General features: G+C 34.6%; 1 protein-coding gene across 7 annotated transcripts in view; it reads right to left on the reverse strand.

The window, feature by feature from the left end:
- Nucleotides 1-24,966, reverse strand: part of MICU3 (mitochondrial calcium uptake family member 3) — an 87,704-nt gene that overhangs the window by 14,762 nt on the left and 47,976 nt on the right. For 6 of the 7 annotated variants that reach the window (XR_012329021.1, XR_012329022.1, XM_019921639.3 and 3 more), the window contains 5 exons: nt 22,034-22,105; nt 18,824-18,862; nt 9,605-9,700; nt 3,471-3,571; nt 2,798-2,969 (listed from right to left, as the gene is read on the reverse strand). Coding sequence is in view for 5 of the 7 variants with exons in the window: in XM_019921639.3 (XP_019777198.1) it covers nt 2,798-2,969; nt 3,471-3,571; nt 9,605-9,700; nt 18,824-18,862; nt 22,034-22,105 (480 nt within the window). In the remaining 2 variants the exon portion in view is untranslated. The remainder of the gene's footprint in view (nt 1-2,797; nt 2,970-3,470; nt 3,572-9,604; nt 9,701-18,823; nt 18,863-22,033; nt 22,106-24,966) is intronic. The other variant, XM_073798720.1, reaches the window with a different exon arrangement.

A 24,966-nucleotide genomic window follows, 5' to 3' on the forward strand; every position in this document is an offset into this window, starting at 1 on the left:
ACATGCATCAGGTCATATCTGGCTCATGAGTTAGATCAGATTTGAGTGTCATAGTAGACAGCAAATACTCACTGAATGAATACTTGTTGAATGAACAAACATGACACCTATGTTCTAAAACAAGATTGGCAAACTTTTTCTATAAAGGGTCAGAGAATAAATATTTTTATTTTTTCAGGTTATATGGTGCATGTTGCAACTACTCAACTCTACTGTTATAGCTCAAAAGGAGCCAGAGACAATCCATTAAAGAATGAGCGTGGCTATGTTCCAATAAAACTTTATTTACAAAAATAGGAAGTAGGTAGTTTACTTACCACTGCTTTAAAGTTTAAATACTATAGTAGCTTACCATCACTCTTAGAATCACTATTAGAATAAAATCTAAACTTCTTATTTTGGCCTACACGGTCCTCTGAGACCTGACCCCTAATCTATCTCTCCTCGATCTCCTACTATTTCCCCTTCACCGACTTTACCGTTTTGGCAATTTCTCAGATAAAGGAAGCTTTTTCTGTCCCCAGGCCCTTAGTATTTGCTGTTTCCTCTGCCTGGAAGGTTCTTCATCCAGATCTTGGCACAGGTCATTCCTCACAGCCTTTCCTCAAAAGCTACCTTGATTGTCTATCTTCTTTTCTAGTCCTCTTCATAATATTTATCATTATCTGAAAAGATATCATTTACTATTTTTCCTTTACTTGTTTATTGTATCTCTCCACGAAGAAGTGTTTCCATGAGAGAAGGATTTTGCTTATCTTGTCACTTTATCCACAGTGGCTAAAATAAGGCCTAGTAAACAGCAGATGTTTAATATCTGCTAGATAAATGAATGGAAATGAAAGTATGTTATTCAAGTACTACTACTTGTTATTCTTTTGAGAGAAGAGGATGGCAGGTGAAAAGATGGTAAATACAGAAGTAGGGTGTGTTAGGAATATCACTGGCTTAGCGTCTTGGGTTTGAATCCTTGGGCAACTATCTTAAGTACCTGAGAGCCTTAGCGTCCTCTTTTCTAAAAGAAATTTATCAGTATCTGGAAGGTTGTTCTAATGATTGATGAGATAATGCAAAAAAAAAAAAAAATCAGTGAGAATCAATGCTGGTTCACTTGCTATATTTTCCTTTTCTTACTGTAATGATTTGTTACATTTAAGATACCTCTATCAATTAGAAGTTTTGAGAAGCTGAATTTAACTTAAAAGAAAATTTTTTATTTTTTGGCTGTGCCACACGGCTTGCATGATCTTAGTTCCCTGACCAGGGATCGAACTTGGGCCATGGCAGTGAAAGCACATAGTCCTAACCACTGGCCTGGCAGGGAATTCCCCTCCCCCAAACTTTTTATTTTGAAATAATTTTAAATGTAAAAAATCGGTGCAAAAACAGTACGAAGAGTTCCCTAAACACTTCACCCTGGAATTGATTTTTTTGAATTTCAGATTTTTATAAGTTTCCAGTGGATAAAAGAAAAAAAGCATATTCTTCGAGGCCCTAAATAATACACTCGTAGCTTGACAAAATAGTACAATTTCTGATATTTATTTTTAGGGAAGTGTCCATGAATTGGAAAAATTTTACTTCAACATGTAAAACAGATAAAAGACCCCTAAGTGATTACATAAACTAACAGTCAAATGCATCAAGTCCTTTTTTCCTCATTCCGTAGGGGACCTGCAGAATTGTTAGCACTGTCACAGTGTATCCACTTTAAACAAAGTCAAACTGTTTGCAAGTTTTTCTTGGATAGATTAACTTGATCCTTCTACAAACACAAATAGAAGGCAATATATCCAAAACATCCCATGCTTGAAGGGGTACTTGTAACACCAGTTCTATTTGGTTGCAGTGATGCACTCAAATACCACTAGATAATGCAACTGCTCAGAATTGCTGACAAAACATTTGCTACTAAACAAATAGACAATCAGTTGTCCCAGGTTCTTAACCATTCATGCCATCCAAACTCTGAAAAACCTCACTTCAACTACCGATAAGATCACTCACTCGTCAACAGCCGTCTTCTAATGACCCTTTATTAAGGGTATTATAGAAATGAATAAAGTGTGACTGAAATGATGTCAATATAAACTGTTTTATATGAGGTGATGTTTACATAGTACTCAAAGCTTATAGCTCAGCAGAATTCTCTTGAAAAGTGATATCCATAATGTGAATAAAACAACTGCTAATAACCTTAAAGGTTTTCAGCATGTCTAAGAAAAATACGGATATCTACCCAGAATTATATTATTCTTTTAATTTTTAAAAAAATTTATTATTTATTTATTTTTGGCTGTGTTGGGTCTTTGTTGCTGTGCATGGGCTTTCTCTAGTTGTGGTGAGTGGGTAGCGGCTACTCTTCGTTGCAGTGCGCGGGGGCTTCTCACTGCGGTGGTTTCTCTTGTTGTGGAGCACGGGCTCTAGGCACGCAGGCTTCAGTAGTTGTGGCTCATGGGCTCTAGAGCACAGGCTCAGTAGTTGTGGCGCATGGGCTCAGTTGCTATGCAGTATGTGGAATCCTCCCAGACCAGGGCTTGAACCCGTGTCCCCTGCATTGGCAGGCGGATTCTTAACCACTGTGGCACCAGGGAAGTCCCAACCCAGAATTTTAAATTAATCCATTTTAAAGTTTAGCCAGAGCGCTTAAGACACAGAGGAAAGAAGGATGGAATATATCCAAAGAATCTATTAATCCACAGAGGGGCAAAAGAACTAACTGAAGGACAATATATTTTACAGACCTATATAATTACAAGATAATAACATATGTAACAAAATAAAAATGGGGATTAGATACCTTTTCTTCAGGTATACTATAACGCACATTTTCCAAAAATACTGATGTATTTTCCACATTTGTGTATCGTAAAAGAATATGAGCAAAATCTTCTTCACTGATAGTATTCATCCCATTAGAGTAGGAAAGGAATTCTATTTCTAGAACTTCTGTTTGGAGGTTATCCATGAATCTATGACAAAAATACATAAACAATGAATAAGATAAACAAAGAGTGATGGTAACAGATGGTACTTAGCCTCTCAGGACTTTGGCTTCTTCATCTGTAAAATGGGCATAACAAGAATATCTTGCAGGGTAGCGATGAGACTTAAAGGAGTTAATGTGCCCTGCCTCGTGTTTACTGCAGCAAACACTATATACATGCCTATTTATTATTATTACTGCAGCTTATCGAGACTGAGGAATTGGTAATATTCTTTCTTCTGAATATATAGGAAATAATCAATCCAGATAGCTGGATATTTTTCATCATTCAGTGACTTCCTGTTACATTTATCAGTAGAACTACTGGTACACAAGCACTGACAGGAGTGGATATTTGTTCTAGAGTATCTTTAGTTAAGGTGAAAGCAGCAAAGAGGTGAGTGTCACTGCACTAAATGATTCCTAAAGACCTTCCTGACTTTAGCATGTTAACATTTTTCAATACAAATATAAAAATTAAGCTCACCTATAAAAATCTTCAAAGTTGAGCTCAGCTTTTCCTTTCTTTCCAAAAAAGTGTACAAGAAGTGTAGTATCTGTTACTAAGTTTGTAATGTCATCAGCACGCTTTAAAAAAAAATCACAATTTAAAGGTTAGCTGCAATAAAACCAAACAGAATACAGATACCCAATATCCCCCAAAGAACACACATACATTAACATTAGAATGAAAAGCAGAAGGATGTATTAATACATGCCATTACAGTTAACAAGAAGTTCAAAATTCAAAAATAGAAATACTGATGAAATTGATGTTTATCTTCAAAAAACTTAAAGTTATGATTATATTAAGAAGTCCTCAGCCTCAAATTGTGCATATAGGGTATCTATAGTTTAAATGATCTAAAATAGTTAAAAGCCTTTAGTAATCATCAAATATTTTATTTTTATTTAAGTAATTTACTTTGGATTTTCCTAATCAACCTGAAAAATTCATTCACTTAGGATGTCCAAAAGAGGTAAATTCCTCAGATTATTGAACAGATAGGGCTGACAAAAGAATGGCCTCAAGCTTCGTAAAATAGTTTCCTTGAACCATGATTCTTCCCTATTGTATTCTTATCCATGATACTTTAAATAGAAGACACTGTATTTTGAAATAGAAACTACAGTAATATTACCTTGGAATTTATATCATCTGCAATTTTTTCCAAAGAAAAGTCTTACATTACTTTTTGAATGGATAAGAAATTAATTCCAGAGGATTTTCCCTTCCCCATTCAACTTGATAAACAAGTTCCAACAAATGTATTCTTAAAATAGCTTAATTATAGTCCTTATAAAGTTTAATGGCCTGAGAAAATCTTCCCTTTTTAATGTAGCTTTATAGGTTTCCTTTTTCTTCCCTCCTTCCCATCCCATTCCCTTTCCTTCCTTCTTTCTCTTTCCTTCCTTCTTCACTTGGCCATTAACTCATACCTATCTTATAAACTCAGTTACAAAAATAATAAAATTCAAGTGATTATAACCTCTCCCCATGTATTATCCTGGAAAATGTAAGAAAAAGTAAGAGGTTAAATAATAAGTATCGTTTTCTATATTTAAAAAATAGCTGCAAATGTCCATCTAAAGGTACATATTTGAAACTATTACTTCTTGACCAGAATCATGATACCACTCCATAGAAAACATAAGAAATAGAAAATATATACTTCTCTTCAAAGCATCAGTCGTCTTCCATGTTCCCTGATACAGTCTCATCTTACCCATCTTCCAAACACTAAATTTGGCAATCTTTTGATCCCTGATAGCCCCCTTCCCAATCTTTCATGAAGATAGCCATTTTTATCCTTCATAACATTTGTTGGGTCTTTATTTCCCTTCTCCCTAGACCAAATATTCTTCTTCTCTTGTAACGACTAGAATGGAGTTATAGAAGACTACATCTTCTGATAGGCTTTTTCCCCTTCAACATGCCCTCTTTTAATCCATGAAACTATTTTTCTAAAGTGATCTTCCTGCTACATGGATTACTCATGTCTCTCTTAAAGACTCTTTAAAACATGTAGGGTATCTTCTACTTTAAATTATCTAAAATTGTTGAGATTCTTTAGTAATCACCTATGTAGTCTATATTTGTAATTTAGTTTGGATTTTTCTAAATAATCTCTAGAATGTAACCTCCTAATAATTGGTTTGGATGATCTCTACTACTTCTTATTTGACTTTGCTGACAAGTTCCAAGTATTCTCAGGAGCTGGAATAACCGAGAAGTTCCCTATAATATAACCAACTCCTTTGATCTGATAGTGGTTTGATCTGATCACTTGGGGAAAAAAGACACAGCCAGGAAGCCAGGTGTCACATATATATCTTCTTGAGCAAGCCTATTATGAGTGTTGAGGAATATTAGTGGTGCCAGTCTTTCAAGGCCCCCTATGTGACAAATTAGTGTAATTTTTGACTAGTGCTCAAAAGGTACTACTATTATACTTCCACCAGTAGCTTTAAGTTGAGAAGGTAGACTGATGTAACGGAAGGAGGACAGGATTTAAAATCAGAAGACCTGAGTTCACTGACCTTTTTTGATCATCAGCTTCCTTATCTGTAAAATGGGAAAAACCCTATCTACAATAACCATTTTCAGGATAAGGTTAGGATATGAATGTAAATGAAATATATACATGTTCTTATTGGTAGTCATAAGATGCTTTGGACAAAAGCATTAAGACCTTTGTGGGGGGAGAAGGTAGCTTGTTAATTATAGACATTCTTTTGTGATCATGTATAATCAAATCTAATCAGTTTATTATCCAAGGAACAGCTTAATTTAGTAGGGGGAGGAAATATTTGAGAAGGCATGCCTAAAGGGACCATAATAGTGGGGGCTCGAGCCAATCAGAGGTCAGCATGAAGAAGTGGGGTATCCATCTGGAAGCTAGAGCGATGGAATGTGGAAGAGGGGCAAAGTGACCAAGAAGAGGAGCAGGGATAAGGTTTTAGAACAAGTTGCTACTTCACAAATAAGCAGTAGCGTGGTGAGCAAATAGGATGATGAACTCAAGAGTGAGATTTCTGGTTTGAATTCTGACTTTTTTCCTCGTTAGTTAGGTGACCTTGGGGAAGTTAATCTCACCGAGGATATAATTATCCTCAGGAACAACAACAGTACTTACCCTAAAGGGTTGTTGTGAGGATTAGAAAACTCACATTAGTCAGCACTATAACTGGCATATTGTAAATGTTCAATAAGTGTTAGCTATTATTATTTATTTCTGACAAATCAGTATATTCCAAGAAGTTGTAAAAGGACTAGACAAGACAGAAAATAATGTTGGAGCTTAACGCAAAAAAATATTTTTACATGGTATACTCTTCTTTTGTGTTATTGAAATTATACACATATGTTATATAGATCTAAAAAATGCCTTAAAATGAGAGGATACAGGAACACCAAAAGTTAGAGAGCCCTGATAACATAATTATGGAATGTCTTCCTCTAGTGTTGTCATGTTCCTTACCTCGAGACATAATACACTGAAATGAGGTGGCTTTGCTTTACACAGGTTTTAAATAATGACCTCATTCGGCCAGTTTTCCTCATGCCCATCGAGCAGAGCAAATCTTCATTTACAGTCTTTCATCATCAAAATCTTATTAGACTTAGGTTGCTCTTATCCAGATAATCCAGACCCACAGAGGCATAAACAACAGTTTGACATTAGAGAGAAAAATTAGAAAATGGAAATGGTGAAAACCTTTTCCCCCCATTCAGTGAAACGGAGTACTGTTGGGAGTCACTGAAAACTATACCAGTGTCCTTGGTATCCTAACAGTGTTATATAACTTAAATCACAGGAGAGTTGAGACAAAAATAGAGACTTTATCCCTTTGATTCTTGTGCTCATTGTTAAAATAAAATGAATTCAGGTGTTTTCATTAACAAAGCGAGAAAAAGCCACAAAAGAACCCCATGAGCGGACATTATCTAACTTTGTTTTGATTAAAAATTATTTTAAATGATTTCACCAAAAATGGAATAAACAAATTTTAAAACTTGCATAAAATAAAAATATATCAAGCTATTAAAGAGTTTTAATTCTTTTAATATATTTTTATTGATTACTATATGATAATAATCTTATCAAGCTCTACTCATGGGCTGGAGGAAATCGTCAAACTCTTGATTTGTTAGGAAGGTTTTAAATAACCTACTGAAACTTATTAAGGGTTAGTAAAGTTTAAAGCAGATAAGAAAAAAATTTAAAGTGCATCTGTAAAGCTCAAAACAGTTTTTGTAATTCTGGTACTCAGACTGTATTCAATAGCTGCATGATAGACATATTGTACTATGAATTTATTATCTATTATTTTGGTTAGAAAGTGGTATCAGCTGTGGTATTCAAATTTTCATTATAACATGGTTTTACTATCACTGAAAAAAAATTTATGGTTAGAAATAGCTTTGGAATAAGAATATGAGAGGCTAATCTCAAATTTACCTACATTATGTAAAGAGAACTGCTTTATCTCAATATTTACATTTTAAATATAAGAGAAACAAAGAAATACAAATAGATTTCTACGCTTTCTTTCTGAACTAATTCAAATCCTGAAGTACTGACAGTATAAACAATTCAATGTTTCACTGGCATCAGTAGTAACCTATAAGGAATTATAATGAGTTGTAATTTAACTACAGCTAATTCTCAATTATCTTCTCTAATGTGGGAGGGCAGTAACAGAGATGATCCCCCAATAATTATTTTACTTGGAAACACAATATAAGTTTTGTTTTCTTTTCTTCTTTTTCTTTGCACTTCTCTCCATCAAATTTATTTTCACGATGTTTGAGTCAATTCACTAATTGATTTAGCAGCTTATGATTATAGTGTGGATTGATTACAGTTAATGGTGTGCTAGTGAACTGGCTCTCTAGGAAAATAAAAAAGCCTGATTTGTAGTGTTTGCCAATGTCTACGGTAGTAACATGCCTAGCATGGTCAATCTGAAGGTACCAACGGAATGTCATGGAATGCTGAGTTGGGAAGAGATGTGCAGAACTAGCTCTGGGAAGCTGTAAAAGCCAGCTCCAGCACACATCAGATGGAGCAATAAACATCTTCAAAAGATCTTAAGCAAATCTTATAAAAGATCTTTGAGTATGTGTAAGAGCTGACTGGTCTTCTGACATTACCAAGATTTAAATTAAATTTGACATATAATAAGCAGGTTGTGCCTAACTGTGAGAATTTCTAGCAGAGTTCAATGGGATTGAAGATCAGTTGGAGGCTGAGAGGTGGACAGCCTATGGTGGGAAGAGACAGCAGGACACGACTGCTAATTTGAAGCTGGGCACAGCAGGCTTGTAGGGACTCTAAGGACTAGTGTCCCCCATTGCTCTTACTTTTAGGCACTGACTACTATATGCCTACATAAATGATTACAGAATTAAGCACTTCTAAAATATGTGTAAATGGACTATCTACTAGCACTTTATGACTAAAAATAGCTAAAATTTGAAAGGTAATTTTTAAAGATTAATAATTGCTGGTCATAATTACATCATATTTACATATCACAGACAGATTATATGTAGGGCAGAATGCTTTATTTATTTGTTTTAGGACTTTAAAATTGTGCACAAGTGACAAAATTAACATTTACAAGTGTTTGCCCTGCTCTAGAGGTGTCCACTGAGTAACACTATGTGGGTAACAGAATTCATTCCAGTTTACTTCTCTAGATATTTTTAAGTATAACTTTTAAGTCAAACTTTAGAAAAAGAAACGAGAAGCCAACTTTCAAGAGAAAAAGATAATGAAAAAATACATCTCTTGGTATTTACTGAAAAGTCCTTTGTGGTAAGCCAGACAGCCATCTCTAAAAAAGTTCTTGAAAATTCTTAATAGGGAACATAGAAAAGTATTTAATCTACAAGACATAGCCCATCTTTTAAAGTGACAAATCCCTATTAACAGTGCCATAATGAGAGTGGGGTGGTGGGAACAGTCCACCTGAGTGCAGCAAAAAGGTATGTGTCTCTACGGAATTCGAAAACAATAGTGCATGATATAATGGTCAGTCTACTTTTAATTTTCCACACACTGGCAATCCTAACCAATGTCAAGGTAAAATGTCCTCCCTTCCCTGACTGACAGCTGTTAGCACACCTCCCCCATGCCCACCCTTGGTAAGCCACTCGCTATTAATGTTAGGAAATTTGATTTAAAATCTACCATAACTCTAAAGCATTATCTATCTTTTACCAAGTTAGAAGTTACAGCACTTCATGTAACATTGCAAATTATAAGGTTAAAAGATTCAGTGAAACTATAAAAATAGTATTTTCAAATTTCCTGAAAGTGACCTTTAAGTGAAAAAGAACAGTATTTCCTTTTAATTAAGTTGGAAAGTCGTGTTTTCTACAAGAAGCGAGTGGATTTACCATGGGCTATTACAGGTGACCTTGCCGCCCCTGCCAGCACAGTTGACATATTCAAATATACCAATTTATATACAGGAATTACTGCTTTACTGGAGAAGAAGAGAAAATATAAAATATATTTTTGGTTTCATTGCTATGACTCGAAAATGAAATGAGGACTAGATTAAGAAAATGGCAAATAGTACAAGGACCTGGTTGAGGTTTAATTATACCTCTGCGAGGTCTGAAAAGAGTGCTTGGCTTGTATTACGTCTCAGTGTATCCCAATAGCTTCTGGAGACAAGTTCCTCAGCATCTGTTTTAAGTACCTGTAGAAGTTTTAAGAAGCACAACTGAAATCTAAAGAATAGTCAGAAACAATGATAATTTATACAGTTTAAATCTCTTCTAGCCAACCTTGAAAAGAAAACACATTAGCTTACCTTTTTTGTTTTCTGCTGCACACAGCTGTATCATATTACATCACTGGTAAACCCAGGGCATTTTCAAAGGTGTAATGGTATATAACCACTATTTCTAAGTACAATGTGGCTTTGTCAATAAGAATCACATTCTTCACCCCTGCCCCATGCCCTTCTAATGAAACATACATAACTTCTAAGAAAGTGTGAAATAAAAATTTTATTCACACCTTGTGTGAAGTAAATTTATTTGGAGAAGATTTTGGTAATTTTATAGCAACCTATAAAAATTCAGCTTAATTTAAAAATGAATCATTGTTGGTTAGCATATATTATGTTAGTGCATCAAAGAATCAAAATGACCATATCCATACTTTAGAGAAAGTAAATTTAAATTAATCGAAAACTTGTCACAAAAAAATATGCAAGTTTAAGGCAAACCACTCAAAGCTGATCAGGGATTTGGTGTCTCTTGTAAATAGATCAGGTACTTTCTGATCTATTCCAAGGACAGAGCACTAGCTTCTATCTCGGTACAGGCTAGTCTAAAGCAGGCGATATCAGAATTAAGAAGTGTAGTCTAATCTTTACGTGAAATGTAGAACTACAAGCTTAACTTGGGTCTCTATAAACAAAAATAGTTAAATGTGGTTTCTCTCAGGATTTACCAGGGAAGGTTTCACAGATTCTCAGGCTTGGTCTTCTTTGGGTTATTGTGAGAAGAAAATGCTGCACGATGAATTCAGGAGGGAGCGGCTGATGATGAGAGAACTCTTATTTTTGTGTGTGTGTTAGTTTTCAAAAGTCCAGTGCCACTAATAAAATTATAAGCATCTGGGAATTATTTCAAAGATCTGTGTTTTAATTCATTATTATGAACTAGAAAACACTGCCTACTGCCCATATTTTAATAAACTTAATAAAATGTTAATAATAAAGTATTATTAAGCAGGAATCACTTATATAACATAGATGTATTTATTACCATAAGTGTAAATGTAGCAATGTGGCAGAGAATCTACTCGTCACCCCCTTTAGCAACTAAATAAGCTGTAACCAAGTAAAATTAACTGAGTGTAGCACTAACACGGTTCATTTTCTTTTACACAGATATAGCAGAACCTCAATAAATGGTAACTAGATTAAATACTCTGCAAAGTTATCTAAATATTTTGAATGTGGATATATTTTTAAACTGTAACATAGAAAGGCAGTATATGGTCAAGAAAAGGACTGCTAAACCAACCTAACTAGAAAATAAGGCTCACTACACTATTATTAGGAGGGTAACAGGAGTGACTTGCTTGGTGAAGCCAGGCCTCTCCCCTACTTCCAAACCCTGGTCACCCTCATCCCTACCCCACCCACACAGACTGTGATGACATTATTCATACTTACAACATATGAAGGGATAAAATTGGTTTGACAAACTATATTGACACGGATCTCTATAGGAAAAAATGTATGTTCTGAGCATAGAAAAGGGAAGGAGGGAGGGAGGGAGGGAGGAAGGAAGGAAAAGAGCAAGAGAGGGAGGAAGGAGGGAGCCATAGTGTGAAAAGTTCATATACTGGAATCCTAACCCCCACGGTGATGGTATTAGGAGGAGGTGGGGCCTCTGGGAGGTGATTAGGTCATGAGGGCAGAGCCTTCATGGATGGGATTAGTGCTCTTAGAAAAGGGGTCTGAGAGAGCTCCCTTGCCCCCTTCCACCATGTGAGGACACAGTGTGAAGGTGCCACCTATGAACCAGGAAGCAGGCCCTCATCAGCTGCCACAATGAATCTGCTGGTTTGGTGATCTTGGACTTCCCAGCTCTCAGAACTATGAAAAATGATTATTCGTTATAAGCCACCCATTTTAAGGTACTTTTGTTATAGCAGCTCAAGCAAAGACAGAAGGAAAGAAGGAAGGAAGTAAAATAAGGGAGAAAGGGAAGATAGAAGGAAGGAAGAAAAAGGAAGTTAGGGGAAAAAAGACCGATTTAGAGATGGGACTCCATCACTGTGGTAAGCAGAACAGAGGCTCCCTAAAGTGGTCCATGTGCAGACAGGTAAATACCCTATATATAAAGTAAGGGTCTGAGAAAGGCTACACGCAGAGGTTAGGCAAACTAGGAAAAAAATCCCAAAATATTAGCCCATAGAATCAGGTGGTAAACTGTCTTTGCTATTAGTGATATTTAAAAACACAGAAAAATATAAACAAACAAAAGAAAACTACATCTTTATAATCTGTCCCCACTATGACAAGTGTGGCCTGAGAAACCATAACCCGAGAATTGTAATTTAAAGTTACATGGGACTGCAGGTACCTGCAATGTATCACAGAAACAAACATGCACACACAAGTCTTCCCAGGAAAAACACACCCTTAACCCAGCCCTTACAGAATCCACACAGATGCATTCCAACAAATACGTGCTCATAATAGGAAATTACTAAACGTAAAAGAACGTAAGCCACCATAAGTAGGAACCAGCAGAAACAACAAACAATAGAACCAGAGCTGCAGGCTCCATATATTGAAATTATTAGATATGGAATACAAAATAAGTTTAATAAGTTTAAAGAAGATGAAGTTGTATTTGACAGGACTTTTTAGGAAAAAGGGACTACCAAAAATTATTAGGCTGATTAGAAAAAAGAACCAAATAAAACTTCTAGAAACGAAAAATGAACCACTGAAATTTAATATCATATTATATATAGCTAGAGAGAAAATCAGTGAACTTGAAGATAATATGAATAAAGTATACAGAATGCAGTGTGAAAAGATAAAAAATATGGCAAATTAAAGAGGAGTTAAGAGACATTAAAACATGAATATCTATCAAAGCTCTAGAAAGTAATATTAGGGAAAATGGGAAAGAGGCAATATTCAGAGACATATTGGCAGTGGATAGTCAAGAAATAATGAAAGCAAACAATCCTCATATTTAAGAAGCCCAATACATTTCATGATAGATACAAGCAAAAAGAGAGATAGACTGTGATAAAACTGTAGAATACCAAAGGCAAACAGAATCTTAAAAGCACCCAGAAAGAAAACAGATTGCCTACAAAAGAATGATAATTAGACCCAGGGTTGACTTTTCATTTCCAGCAATAGAAGCCAGAAGACTGGGATGATACCACAATGTGCTGAGAATAAGTGTCAACCCATAATAATATATATAGTAAAATTCTTTCAAAATAACAGCATGTAAACATATATCGAATCATTATATTATACACCTGAAACTAATATAATGTTATATGCCAATTCTATCTCAATTAAACCAAACAAACGAATCCACAGAAACAGAAGAGGCTGGTTGGTGGTTGCCAGAGGCAGGTGGGAATGATGGTGGTAGGGAAAGGGGTGAAGGAGGTAAAAAGGTACGAACTACCAGTTATAAGATAGGTAAGTCTTGGGGATGTAATGTAAAGCATGGTGACTACAGTTAATAAGACTGTGCTGTATGCTAGGAGTTGCTAAGAAAATAGGTCTTAAAGTTTTCATCACAAGAAAAAAAATTGTAACTATGTGAGGGGATGGATGTCAACTCAACTTATTGTGGTATTTTGTGATAAGTACATATATCAAATTATGTTGTACACCATAAGCTGATACCATGTTATATGTCAATTATATCTCAATAAACTAGAAAAAAATAAAGGGAAAAAAAGAGATTTCCAGAGAGAGGGTTTTTAAAAAAATTTATTAGAAGATCACTTGAGGATATACTTTGTGAGTATAAGATTATGAGATTTAGGAAGGGGTGAGATTAAAGAGGGAAATACTGAGTAAAGAAGAGCAAATATATAAGTAATTTGAAACAAACATGAATGATACATATTTTATAAGTCTAACTTGTGGGATTAAAAAAAGACAAGGGCAAACATTATTCAACTTTAAGTACCCATGCCAGGAGAGGAAAGAACAGTATTAAAGAACTTTTAAACTCTATTTTTGAGAAAGAGAATAAAGATATGGCCTAATCTAGTCTTATTAAAATTTCAAAAATAACTACACAAAGAAAAGAAATATAGTGAATGTCTTCTAAACTCAAAATAAACCCAGGTAATGCCAGGGTTACCTTTTTTACCAGGTAACCCAGGTAAAAGAAAGTAAGAAAAGAGAAAAAAAAACAGTATATAGAATGGCTAAAATAAATCCAAATAAGTTAGTAATCACAGTAATGTAAATTGACTGAATTTTCCAATTAAAAAGCATATATTATCAATCCAGATAAAAAGGAACCGATAAAATACACAAAATATACTTTTAAAAAAGACACATCCAAAATATAAGGAAAATGAGAGGTTGTAAATGATAAACCAGGCTTCTAGTAATGACAGACTAGAACAAACAGTGCCAATCTTCTCACTGAGAATAACTGAAAAATACTGGACAAAACATAATATAGATGTATCTTAAAGCATCTTAAACACATTATTTGCCTTTTGTACTGTGTTGACTGGTACAAAAGCAATGGTGGGTAAAATTGCTGAAGCCTTAGTACAATGACAGCACCAAAGACCAAAGTCATTACATTCTTCAGAAGTTGTCACATTCTTCAGTCATATACTCATATTTAAAAAAAAAGTTTCACTTAAGAATGTACTTGCTGAAGAATAAAACTCATAATTGTGTTAATTTAACCTTTGAGCACACATCTTTTTAACATTCGGTGTGAAGGGAAGCATGCATAAAGCACTTCTGTCTAATGAAGTACTATGGTTGCCTTGAGAAAAAACATCTATGCGGTGGTTTGTGTTGCAAGGTAGACTAGCCACTTTTTTCATGAACCATCACTTTTACTTGAAAGAACAACAGATACACAAACTATGGTTATTTAGACTTTGGTATGTGGCAGGCATCTTTTTGGAAGATGAACCAAGTGAGCCTGTTGCTTCAAGGGAAACAATTGATAGTATTTGTTGCCAAAACAATATACTGCAACAGATTGAATACAGAAGCATGTATGAGAAACCCGCGGTCTTCTACTAAGTCAGACATTAAAGAGATTTACAAAGAATGTAAAAATACCACTTTCCTCACAATATTTTTGACATTATCTTTCATAAAAAATGTTTATGGTAACATGAGAGTTTTAAAAATTATTTTTAAATGTATTAATATTTATAATTTTTTTAGTTTTTATATGGCAAAAATAGATGAATATAACCAACATAAACAAAAGCTCTTTTGGACTCTCAATAATCTTCAACAATGTAAAGGGGTCCTGAGACCAAAACGTTTGAGCACTGCTGCTTATAGCAATAAAAGTGAATGAACTAGGACCAGATACAATAACGCAGATGAAGCTGCCAATCATGATGAGTCAAAGGAGCAACACATAGAAAAACTCATTTAATATGATCCCATTTATATGAAGATCAAAAACGGGCAAAACTAAACTATATTGTTTAGGATACATATAAGTAGGTCATAAAACCTCAAAGCAAAGCAAAGAAATAATTGACATAAAAAGTCTTGATTGTGGTTATCTTTTGAAGGAGAAGAAGGGATTATGATTGGAGACACATGAAGGGGCTTCTGGGGTACGGCAAAGGCAATGTTTTATTTCTTGATCTATATTATATAGTAATTAAACTTTTATTGTTTTTTGTTTTTATATTTACGTTCTATCAGCAGTATATTTCTGAACTAAAATACATATTTAAAAAATCAGGGAGGGGCTTCCCTGGTGGCGCAGTGGTTGGGAGTCCGCCTGCCAGTGCAGGGGGCACAGGTTCGAGCCCTGGTCCGGGAGAATCCCACATGCCGCGGAGAAACTAAGCCCCTGCGCCACAACTACTGAGCCTGCGCTCTGGAGCCCGTGAGCCACAGCTGCTGAGCCCACGTGCCACAACTACTGAAGGCTGCGCACCTAGGGCCCGTGCTCTGCAACAGGAGAAGCCAACGCAATGGGAAGCCCACGCACTGCAACGAGGAGTGGTCCCCACTCGCTGCAACTAGAGAAAGCCCAGGCACAGCAATGAAGACCCAACGCAGCCAAAAATAAAAAAAATAAAAAAATAAAAAATAAAAAAATCAGGGAAAGCTTCATTATCACTAGAGGTAAAAATAGACAATAAAAAACACAAAATGGAAAGTAACATGTTAATAAAAACAAACGTAGTATATTTATTTTGACAATAAAATAGATTTTTAACACAAACACATTTCTAGAGATCTAGGGATAGTATATAATCAAAGATTTAACTTGCTAAGACGACTTAAGTAATCTATATTCTTATACAAGTAATAAGAAGGCTTTGAAATATATAAAATAAAACCAGAATTATAAGTAGAAATTAACAAGTCTAGCATTGTAATGTGTAATTTAACACACTATTTGACAGAACAGCAGAAAAAAACATTAGCAATGATAGAGATTTAAAAATACAATTAATATGTTTGGTCATATATATATTACAACCCTGTACCCGAAATTGAAGAATACACATTCTTTTCAAACACAGATCATTTATGAATATTGACATTGTTTTAGTCCATAAAACAAGTTCAACCCATGTCAAAAAATTATATAAAAATTGCTATATTTTTTGACTACAATGAAATTTGGGTAATAAAGATAATCTTTAAAAAATTTGTAAAATATAAGGTATGTCAAAGTCAAATATACTTGACTTTTGCATTATTTATTCTTTTGAATGTTTTATGTTTCTTTTCATTACCGTAGTAAGATAATCAAGAGCTGACTATATGAGAAATATGAAAAGAATCAGGGTTGTTTGGAAGAGAAAAGGCTGTAAGGTAACTATCTTCCAGGATACAAAAAAGTATGTTCAATCTTACACTGCAGCAAGGAATAATTTGACAGAATACAGGCAGAACCTACTGTAAGGGTGATTAACTTTTGGAACAGGTTACTACAGAGGCCACAGAATCTCTGTCTCTATAGTAAAATCCAGAGGCCCTGCCTTTCCTGAAGGAACTTCTTCCTAAAGATAGAATCTTAGGTTACATTCAGCTCCACGAACTACACTCAAATTAGATCCTTTATCGCTCCAGTTGATCTACAATTCTGGAAACTAGCAGAAAACTGCCTGTTAATTCATAACGTTATACTAATATATTTGTGAAAACATACATCAATGATATTTCATATAAATGTTCAGGTTGTCTGAATTTTTTTTAATTTTAAATAAATCTTCCTTGTTTGCTTGCATTTTTTTTGAAAATAATCATTCCTTTCTAAGCAAAAATTTTCCTATTATATGAAAAAAAGGCAGTTTATATAGCCAACTAAACTAAGGGAGTTGAAACATCATGTAATACATTTAAGACTGGGGATAAAAAAATGACATCGAGTTATATCACTTTAAAATATGTATTTTACATTCTTAGATGAAAAACAAAGATGCCTTCAGTAAAATAAAATATATATGTATTATCACAACAAAATGTAAATTACCTTCCTATTACATAAGTAAGCATAATATAAATGAAATACGTAATTTAAATCTGGTTCTCAGCATTATTCTCTTAATGTCTAAGTGACTACAATTTGCATATGTAGCTTAAACTAGAGCTATATTAGTACCTATTTCCTTTTAATAATATTACTCTGAAATGTATTTTTTAAAAAACCATTTGTCACCTGTATGAAATTTATGAGTTTAAAAGAAAAATATAAATTGCCACAGTTGGAAAAATGATTCATGCAATGACATATTAGGTTAGAAAAATAAATTTAAAAGTCATAATTATTATTAACATTTATTAAGTTTCACAGGGCATATGGCATTAGAGTCTATGAGATTTTCGTCTTATACATTCTTATATATTTTTGAAATAATTAACAGAGGAATCTTTTAAAAATTTTAAGAAAATGGTAGACTTTATTTCATGGAAAACAGTAGTGAATTTTGCAGAAAAAATTTAAAGTATCTCGTAAGGGATCAAAACAATTAGTCAGTCATAAGGTTCCCATGGACTTGGCTTGTTTTGCAACCCATTCTAGGTCCATTCCTTGTGACTTAGACAAGGTATCTTAGGTTTACCTTATGCTGAATCAGCCTTCAGTGTATACTTAAATCTAGAACAGAATTAGTTTTCATAGTTTGGAATTTTTATTAAATATACAATATAGGAGGCAACACACCTAGAGTTTACACTATAACTGGAACACTTTCAGCAGGACAATTCTGAGTCAGTCACCCTGAATTCAAGAGCTTCTCTCAGGTGTAATTTGTATAATTTGAGGGATCCTTCTAAGTGACTTAAGGATCCTTGGGGAAATCAAATGGACTGTGCATGTTTACATTCAAAAGGGGCCATGGCCTACTCTTAGTTGTGTAGTAGCTGGGCTAACCAACAAGCTCTGACTTTCCAGGAGAAAGGAAAGAAGGAAAGCGTAGTGTGAGAAGAGTACAGTTGGAAGATCACTTGCAGGAACTCCCAACTTTTTCAGGAAAAGGTGAGTCTGAAGATCATAATCCTTTTTGAGAAGTAACATGTGATAGAGTGATATATCAAACATATCAAGTGTCGTCTTACACCAGACTTTTGTATAGACCATAGGCAGAAGGCAGGCATCAAAGGTTTTAGAAAAAAATTTGGGAGAAATACGGAAAAGTAAGAAAAGTTATCCATTAATATCTTCTTTATTAGAATTAAGAAAAGACTGTATATCAGATGGACAGATCCAGTTCTTAAAATACCTGTGTCCTGCAAGAGCATAGCCTGAGAATCTGCTCCATAAATTGTATTTAACTCTTCAAATACCACTGAAAAATATAAAATTTCAATTATTCTACCAGAGTTTTTGGTTGTTTCACTCACCTTTCCCTTATTCTAATCTAAAGCTAAAGATATACAATTGCTCTGTTAGTTTTAGTCTCCTCATAAATCTAGGAAGGAAATAAAAATTTTTGGCCTGGTTGCACATTATTGTATTCGATAAATTCCTAAACATGCTCAGTAACAGATCTGGCTTTATACAGAGAAATAGCATTATCAAGTAAAACAGGTGAGGACTATTTACATAAAGAACATTTAAAGTATTGTACATACACTATTAGTAGGAGAATGGTATCCATAAAGTTGAAGACGCTGACATAGAGCACAAAGGGCCAAATGAAGTGTCACATTTCAGAATGAACCCAAGTATAGCAAAAGAAAAAAAGAAAAAGATGACAAAATAATCAATTAGGAAGGGCAAATCATTATGCTACATTCTATATACAGCATAAACACAGTACAAGTGGGATAAATGTTAAAGATGAGTAGCAAAGTTTTTTAAATCTCATATAATTAAACATTAAATGAACTTGTGCTCATTTCAACCACTTTCATTTTAACTTTTTGATAGAACTACTGCTTTGAGTAAAACATGTTCCTCCAAAGTATGCAGTTTTACTGAGACATGCTTCAGCGATTCCATGTGGGATAAGGGGGAAATCTAGATGCAGCAGTATGGTGGTGGGAATGGTATGAGACCTACAGTGGCATCTTGTTCTGCTCCTGTTTAGTGCCATGACCTCAGGCAAGTTAACAAACCTCTCTAAGATGGTTTTCTCATCTGTAAAAAGGTATGATACTTACCTCAGAGAAGTGTAATGAGGACTAAATGAGAGTAACATTTATAATGGATATAGTACAGAGCTTAGCACATAATAAGTGTCCCAAGAAATTTTATGTTCATTTCCCTCTTTCTTTCTGAAGCATAGTTAATTTTGGTATGTAAATATTTTACAATTTAGTCGTGCTAAAATTTTGATTTGGGTATGTAATATTCAGTTTAAAGTAGCTGTATCGTTCTACTAATTAAAAGAGAATTTCGTGTTTCACGATTAGCTAATCTGTTTGAGTATTCATTATATTCCATACACTGTTAAGTGGCTACATGTTTTAGCTCATTTAACCCCCATAACAATCACATGTGCTTATTACTCCTATTCTCGTACAAATGAAGAAACTGCGGCACAGAGAAATTTAAGGACCTGGTTCAAGGTCCCCCAGGTAATGAATGGCAGAGCTAATAGTCAAACCCGGAAAACCTGGCTCTTGAGCCTGTGCTACACTGTCTCCCTAATGTAATCTATATATTTTCACTATAAGCTAAATTCAATTGCTTCAAAACTCAAATATCTCATCAGTTCAGATATGCATTATTTAAAATGTGACAACTATTAACAATAAGTTACCACTAATTATTATTGTTAAACACAGTAACAAATATTTGGAGAGAGCTGTATTGTCCTAGAGTGTTGTTTAGTTCAGAGGTTGTACTAAAGATTATTTCTGAATTGTTTTAAGAAATAGTTCTGAGAGCTAAATTCTGTAAATGAGATTTCAGGAGCCACTAATTGTAAGCTATGTAAGATAAACACCTCTGAGGTACCCATGGAGATCAGTGCCTTTAGCAAGCATTCCTTTACACATAAATAAGTTATATACTACTTATAAGTTATTTTTATCTGTTCTTTAAATCAGGTCTCCTTCCCCATATATCTGCTACAGAATGCTTCATTGATCTACGTATACTCATGTAAACTAATACAATTTAGGGTATGCTGATATAATTTAGATTTCATAATTCAGATAGACTTTCCCTAAGTAATCCAATTTAATGAAGTTTTACTACATCACTATTATTTGCATTAAATCATCAGTATTAAATTTACTTTACCTGGGCTGCAATGACGCTTTTGTGCTGACACTGTAGCTTTTCCCAATGTGGGTTGTCTGCTATTATTATTCCCTTTCCTCTCTCCCTTTGTTATTCGACTTAGGTATTTTAGTAAATGTTAATGATTAGAATAGGATTGTGACTTTACTGGAAGATCCATTAAGTCCTTTCTGGAATTAGTATAAATAAACAGTTAAATTTGTATCCATTGAAATACTATCTACTTTATCACTGAGGTTTACCAAAAGATTCATTAACATAATTCAACCTCCTTAATGATATTTTATTAACAACTTGCCTATCCAGTCAATTGGGGGTAATCCATCAAAATTAAAATAACTGTTTACTCTTTTAGTATATTATCTATAGACAGTGTCTTCTATTGATATAAGTGTCTTCCATAATTAGTCTACTGGGGGTGATTCAACAAATACTGACAAATATATCATAGTCAAATATCCTAAGAAATAATATATATTCATAATCCTGATAATCTGCTTTTATTAGTATAAATACATACTTCGAAAATCTACTGGGACTGAATATGACACCCATCTGCTACAGATAACCCATGTTTAAAGAAAACCTAATACATATCCTTATAACAACGAGAATAATAAAAAATGCTGCAGTTCTTTGAAGTTAATTATTTGAATTCCAGATAGACCAATTAAACTATTTCACAGGGCCATGAATTTGCAAATTAAACAATTATCATTTACATGCCAACAAAATTCACCATGTTTCTGCTATCTAAGTACCAGAGGAAGAAATATGATACAGTGGGTAAAAGGGCAGGTTTTGGAGCTGGCCAGCCATGGGTTCAAATGTTGGTTTTGCCATTTAATAGCTATGGAATTTTGGACAAGATACTTAACCTTTCCAACTGTCAGTTTTCTCATCTATAATTACAGATAATAAGGGAACTGCTGGGTAGAGTAAATAAGAAAACGCATGCAAAGCACCTAGTACAGTGTCTGATACTAAGGTCTCAGTATCTGCGTGTTATTTTTATTATGTGAACCTGGGTTGTTGTCAGGCTGAAATACTTGGGACAAGCAAAAAAGAAAACTAGTAGGAAAATGGAGGGAAATGTTGCTTAACTCTACCTTCAGAATAAGATGAAAACATTACTCTTACCAGAAGAAGAATCTATAATATATATTTCTATGAATGCAAAAAAACATATTATTTCCTTGTTTTTGCTTCAACATTCATATTGTTATAGCATTACTAAATTTACTCACAGGTATAATTAAATCTTTGCAATTCACCTTTAAATTTTTACATGCATAATGATCTGTATTAATCTATTATATGATATACCCTTCAAATCTCATGGATAACAACAATACAGATGAAAATGATTTAATGAATGTGATTATGGATACAGATGTTTAATATCAATACTTGATATAAATATTGATATCAAAGCATATAAATACTGAAGCAATTTTTCTACATAAGAACTTCAGAAAGTTTTCAAGAAAGGGACAGGTCCAAAGTTACAGGCTTTAATTATTGTTTCTCAACATGAATAAAATAATTCTTGCCTAGAAAGCCCCCCTGAAAGTATTATAAATTATTCTTACCAGCATTGCACGCTTTTCTTCATCTCCTTTAGTTTCTCTCTTTTCATTTTTTTTCCTGAATATTTCTTGAAGCTGAAAAAAAAAAAAACAATCAAAAATCAAATATCCAACAAGAGTTTCTGGGTACCTACCTAACACCCTGTGCTAGGTATATTCTAAAAAGAAAGAAAATAGTTAGCTTCATATACCAAGATCATTAAAACTAGTATAAATATATTTTCTGATATCAATGTTTTTCCTGAGAAAAAGGCAACCCAGTACCAAAGGATCTATTAAATAGTTTTACTTTATCTCTAAGACAAAGATGTGGAGCCTGCGGCATATACATAAAAAGAGATGAAGCCTACTGAGGGATAAAGGACATTGGACCGGAACTCAGGGGTCTGGGCTTGAGCCCATCTTCTGTCATACACTAATTTTATAATGGGGGACAGGTCATTCAACCCTCGCTGGGCTCCAATTTGCTCCTATATGAAATGTAGATGGGCTAGACGACCTCTAAGGTCTCTTTCAGGTAACTGATCATTGTGGTAGGAACATGGGCTCTCCATGTATAAGCCCTTGAGCAAGTTAGTCTAATTATTTAAGGCTTGTTTTCCATATCAGGAACATGAAGATAATATCTTACAGAATCTCTTAGGGCAGCATTTTTTTCCAGCTTTACTGAGGTATAATCGATAGGTCTTATAAAAATAATGTTGTACAGAGTAAATATTACAAGTAATTACTTAGCACATTGCCTGTCACACAGTTAACTTCTCAATAAATGTTAGCTACCATTATACAAGGCATTATTTCCTCTTTAAAATCCTATTTTACAAATGGAAGCCTAATCCTGTCTCTATATCAGTTTTCTGACAAGGTCATTGCTCTTGTCTGTGTAATTTGAACAGTTATCTCAACTCTTTACTTCACTTTGTATGGCTATAGTTGAAAGTCAAAATGTGTTACCTCCCAAGATATGAAATAACAATTAAAATATACAGTACAAAATGTAAATGATTTTATTAACACATAAATTTATTTCCACACTTTTTCTTAGTGAAAAGAGTTTTTATTTTTTGCAAGGTTATTAATAATCACTTCATAAATAGGCAGGAGGACCGCAGATTTTAGACCTCTACATATAACTTTGCCCAACTCCACCTCTACTTCCAAACTCTTTGCTGTTTACAAACAAACAACAAACAAAAAACTATTAGTACACAGCCACTGCAGAGGAGACCACCCCTTTAAAGCAAGGGCAACTTTTGTAAGAGTGTACAGTGGAAATAAATAGAAATTCTGCATGAATGTTTTCACCTCCCATCTCCACAAACAGACAAGATTCCGAAAGACAGGCAACTTCCAATGAACTGAGTTCCAAAAGTTAATCTTTAAGACAGTGGGGTGGAACTTGGCACTGCTGTCATAGAAAGTTTATTGAAAATTATTTAGATTACTAGGTCCATTGTGAAAGTCCTAAAATACAGTTGTACACTGTCATGACAGAACTATAGTAAACTAAGCCTGTTCATTTTAGGGTGTACGTGCATCTCTCGATCTACTGCAATGAAGCTGAAACCTCTCGCCTCCCCCGTATCCTGAAAAGCACTGCAGTGAGGGACCCTTCGTGGTTCCAGCTCCAGTGACCTGCTCAGGCACTGTATGCAGGCAAGGGCCACATGGGTATTAGATTAAGCCTTTTGATGGATCGCAATATTAGTTAGCTTGCTTCCTTTTTAATGGCTAATTAGCTTTTGATGAGGATTTCTCTCTCTTCTCTTTCCTACCATGGAAAAGAATGACTGCATAGTTTCTCTTCTATGCGCCAGCCTCTGAAGAAAATACTAAGCTATTTAAGAGGTTTTCCAAGGAATTTTTATTGGCTCGATACACAGGAAAAATAGAAAATTAAATGGCTATTTATGTTATTTTTCCCTTCTCTTTTCACTAGGAGAGTAGAGGTAAATATTGAGTTAAACATAAATGCTAAGGGTAGAGGTTGTTACTGGAAGGAGTAAACTAATGTTAATCTCCGTTTTGGAGAAAAACAGAATAGGCATTTGGTCACAGAAGTAGATAAAGGACACAGGGGTAAAAAGCAATGGAAAAATTCTGGAAGGTGGGGGTGGTAAGATGAGAGAGCAGCTGATGATGCTGTCAGACCAGCACCGACACGGGACCAGTCGGGTGAGAAAGGCTGAAGGACAAATACCAAGAACACTCTTACCCTCCACTGGAGATCAGCCCCTGGTCAAAGACAGGAGAAGGGAGTAGGAAATTGGGCTAAGACTGGAATACAAGGCAGCAATGAGTGGAAGAGAAAAGGAGAAAGAAAAATCGTAAATCCTTTAATGAGAAGGAAGGGGAGTTCCTGTGGCAAAGAGCTGTCTGTGATTGGGTGGCTGATATGATAGAGACTGAGCATGCATAACACCTCAGGATTGCTTGTCACCCACCCAGTGGAAAACATCTGACACATTTCAAACTTCCAGAAGATGTGTAAACAGCTATAAGCATCTTTATACACTGAATATAATTTATTTTTTTATAGTGTAAAAATCATGCAAAATAGGGACTTCCCTGGTGGTCCAGTGGTAAAGAATCTGCCTTGCAATGCAGGCGATGTGGGTTCGATCCCTGGTGAAGGAACTAAGATCCCACATGCCGCGGGGCAACTAAGCCCATGCACCACAACTACTGAGCTCGGAGGCCTCAACTCGAGAGCCCATGTGCCACAAACTACAGAGCCCACGTGCTCTGGAGCCCGTGACACAATTAGCAAAGAGAAAACCCACACGCCACAACTAGAGAGAAGCCTGCGCGCCACAACGAAATATCCTGCATTCAGTAACAAAGACCTAATACAGCAAAAAACCAAAATCATTCAAAATAAAGTACATGAGTATATACTTTATTAAATTAAAGTGAAAACATAAAATTTTCACTCT

This window comes from Tursiops truncatus, chromosome 21 (assembly GCF_011762595.2).
Source record: "Tursiops truncatus isolate mTurTru1 chromosome 21, mTurTru1.mat.Y, whole genome shotgun sequence".
NCBI classification, from domain to species: Eukaryota; Metazoa; Chordata; class Mammalia; order Artiodactyla; family Delphinidae; genus Tursiops; species Tursiops truncatus.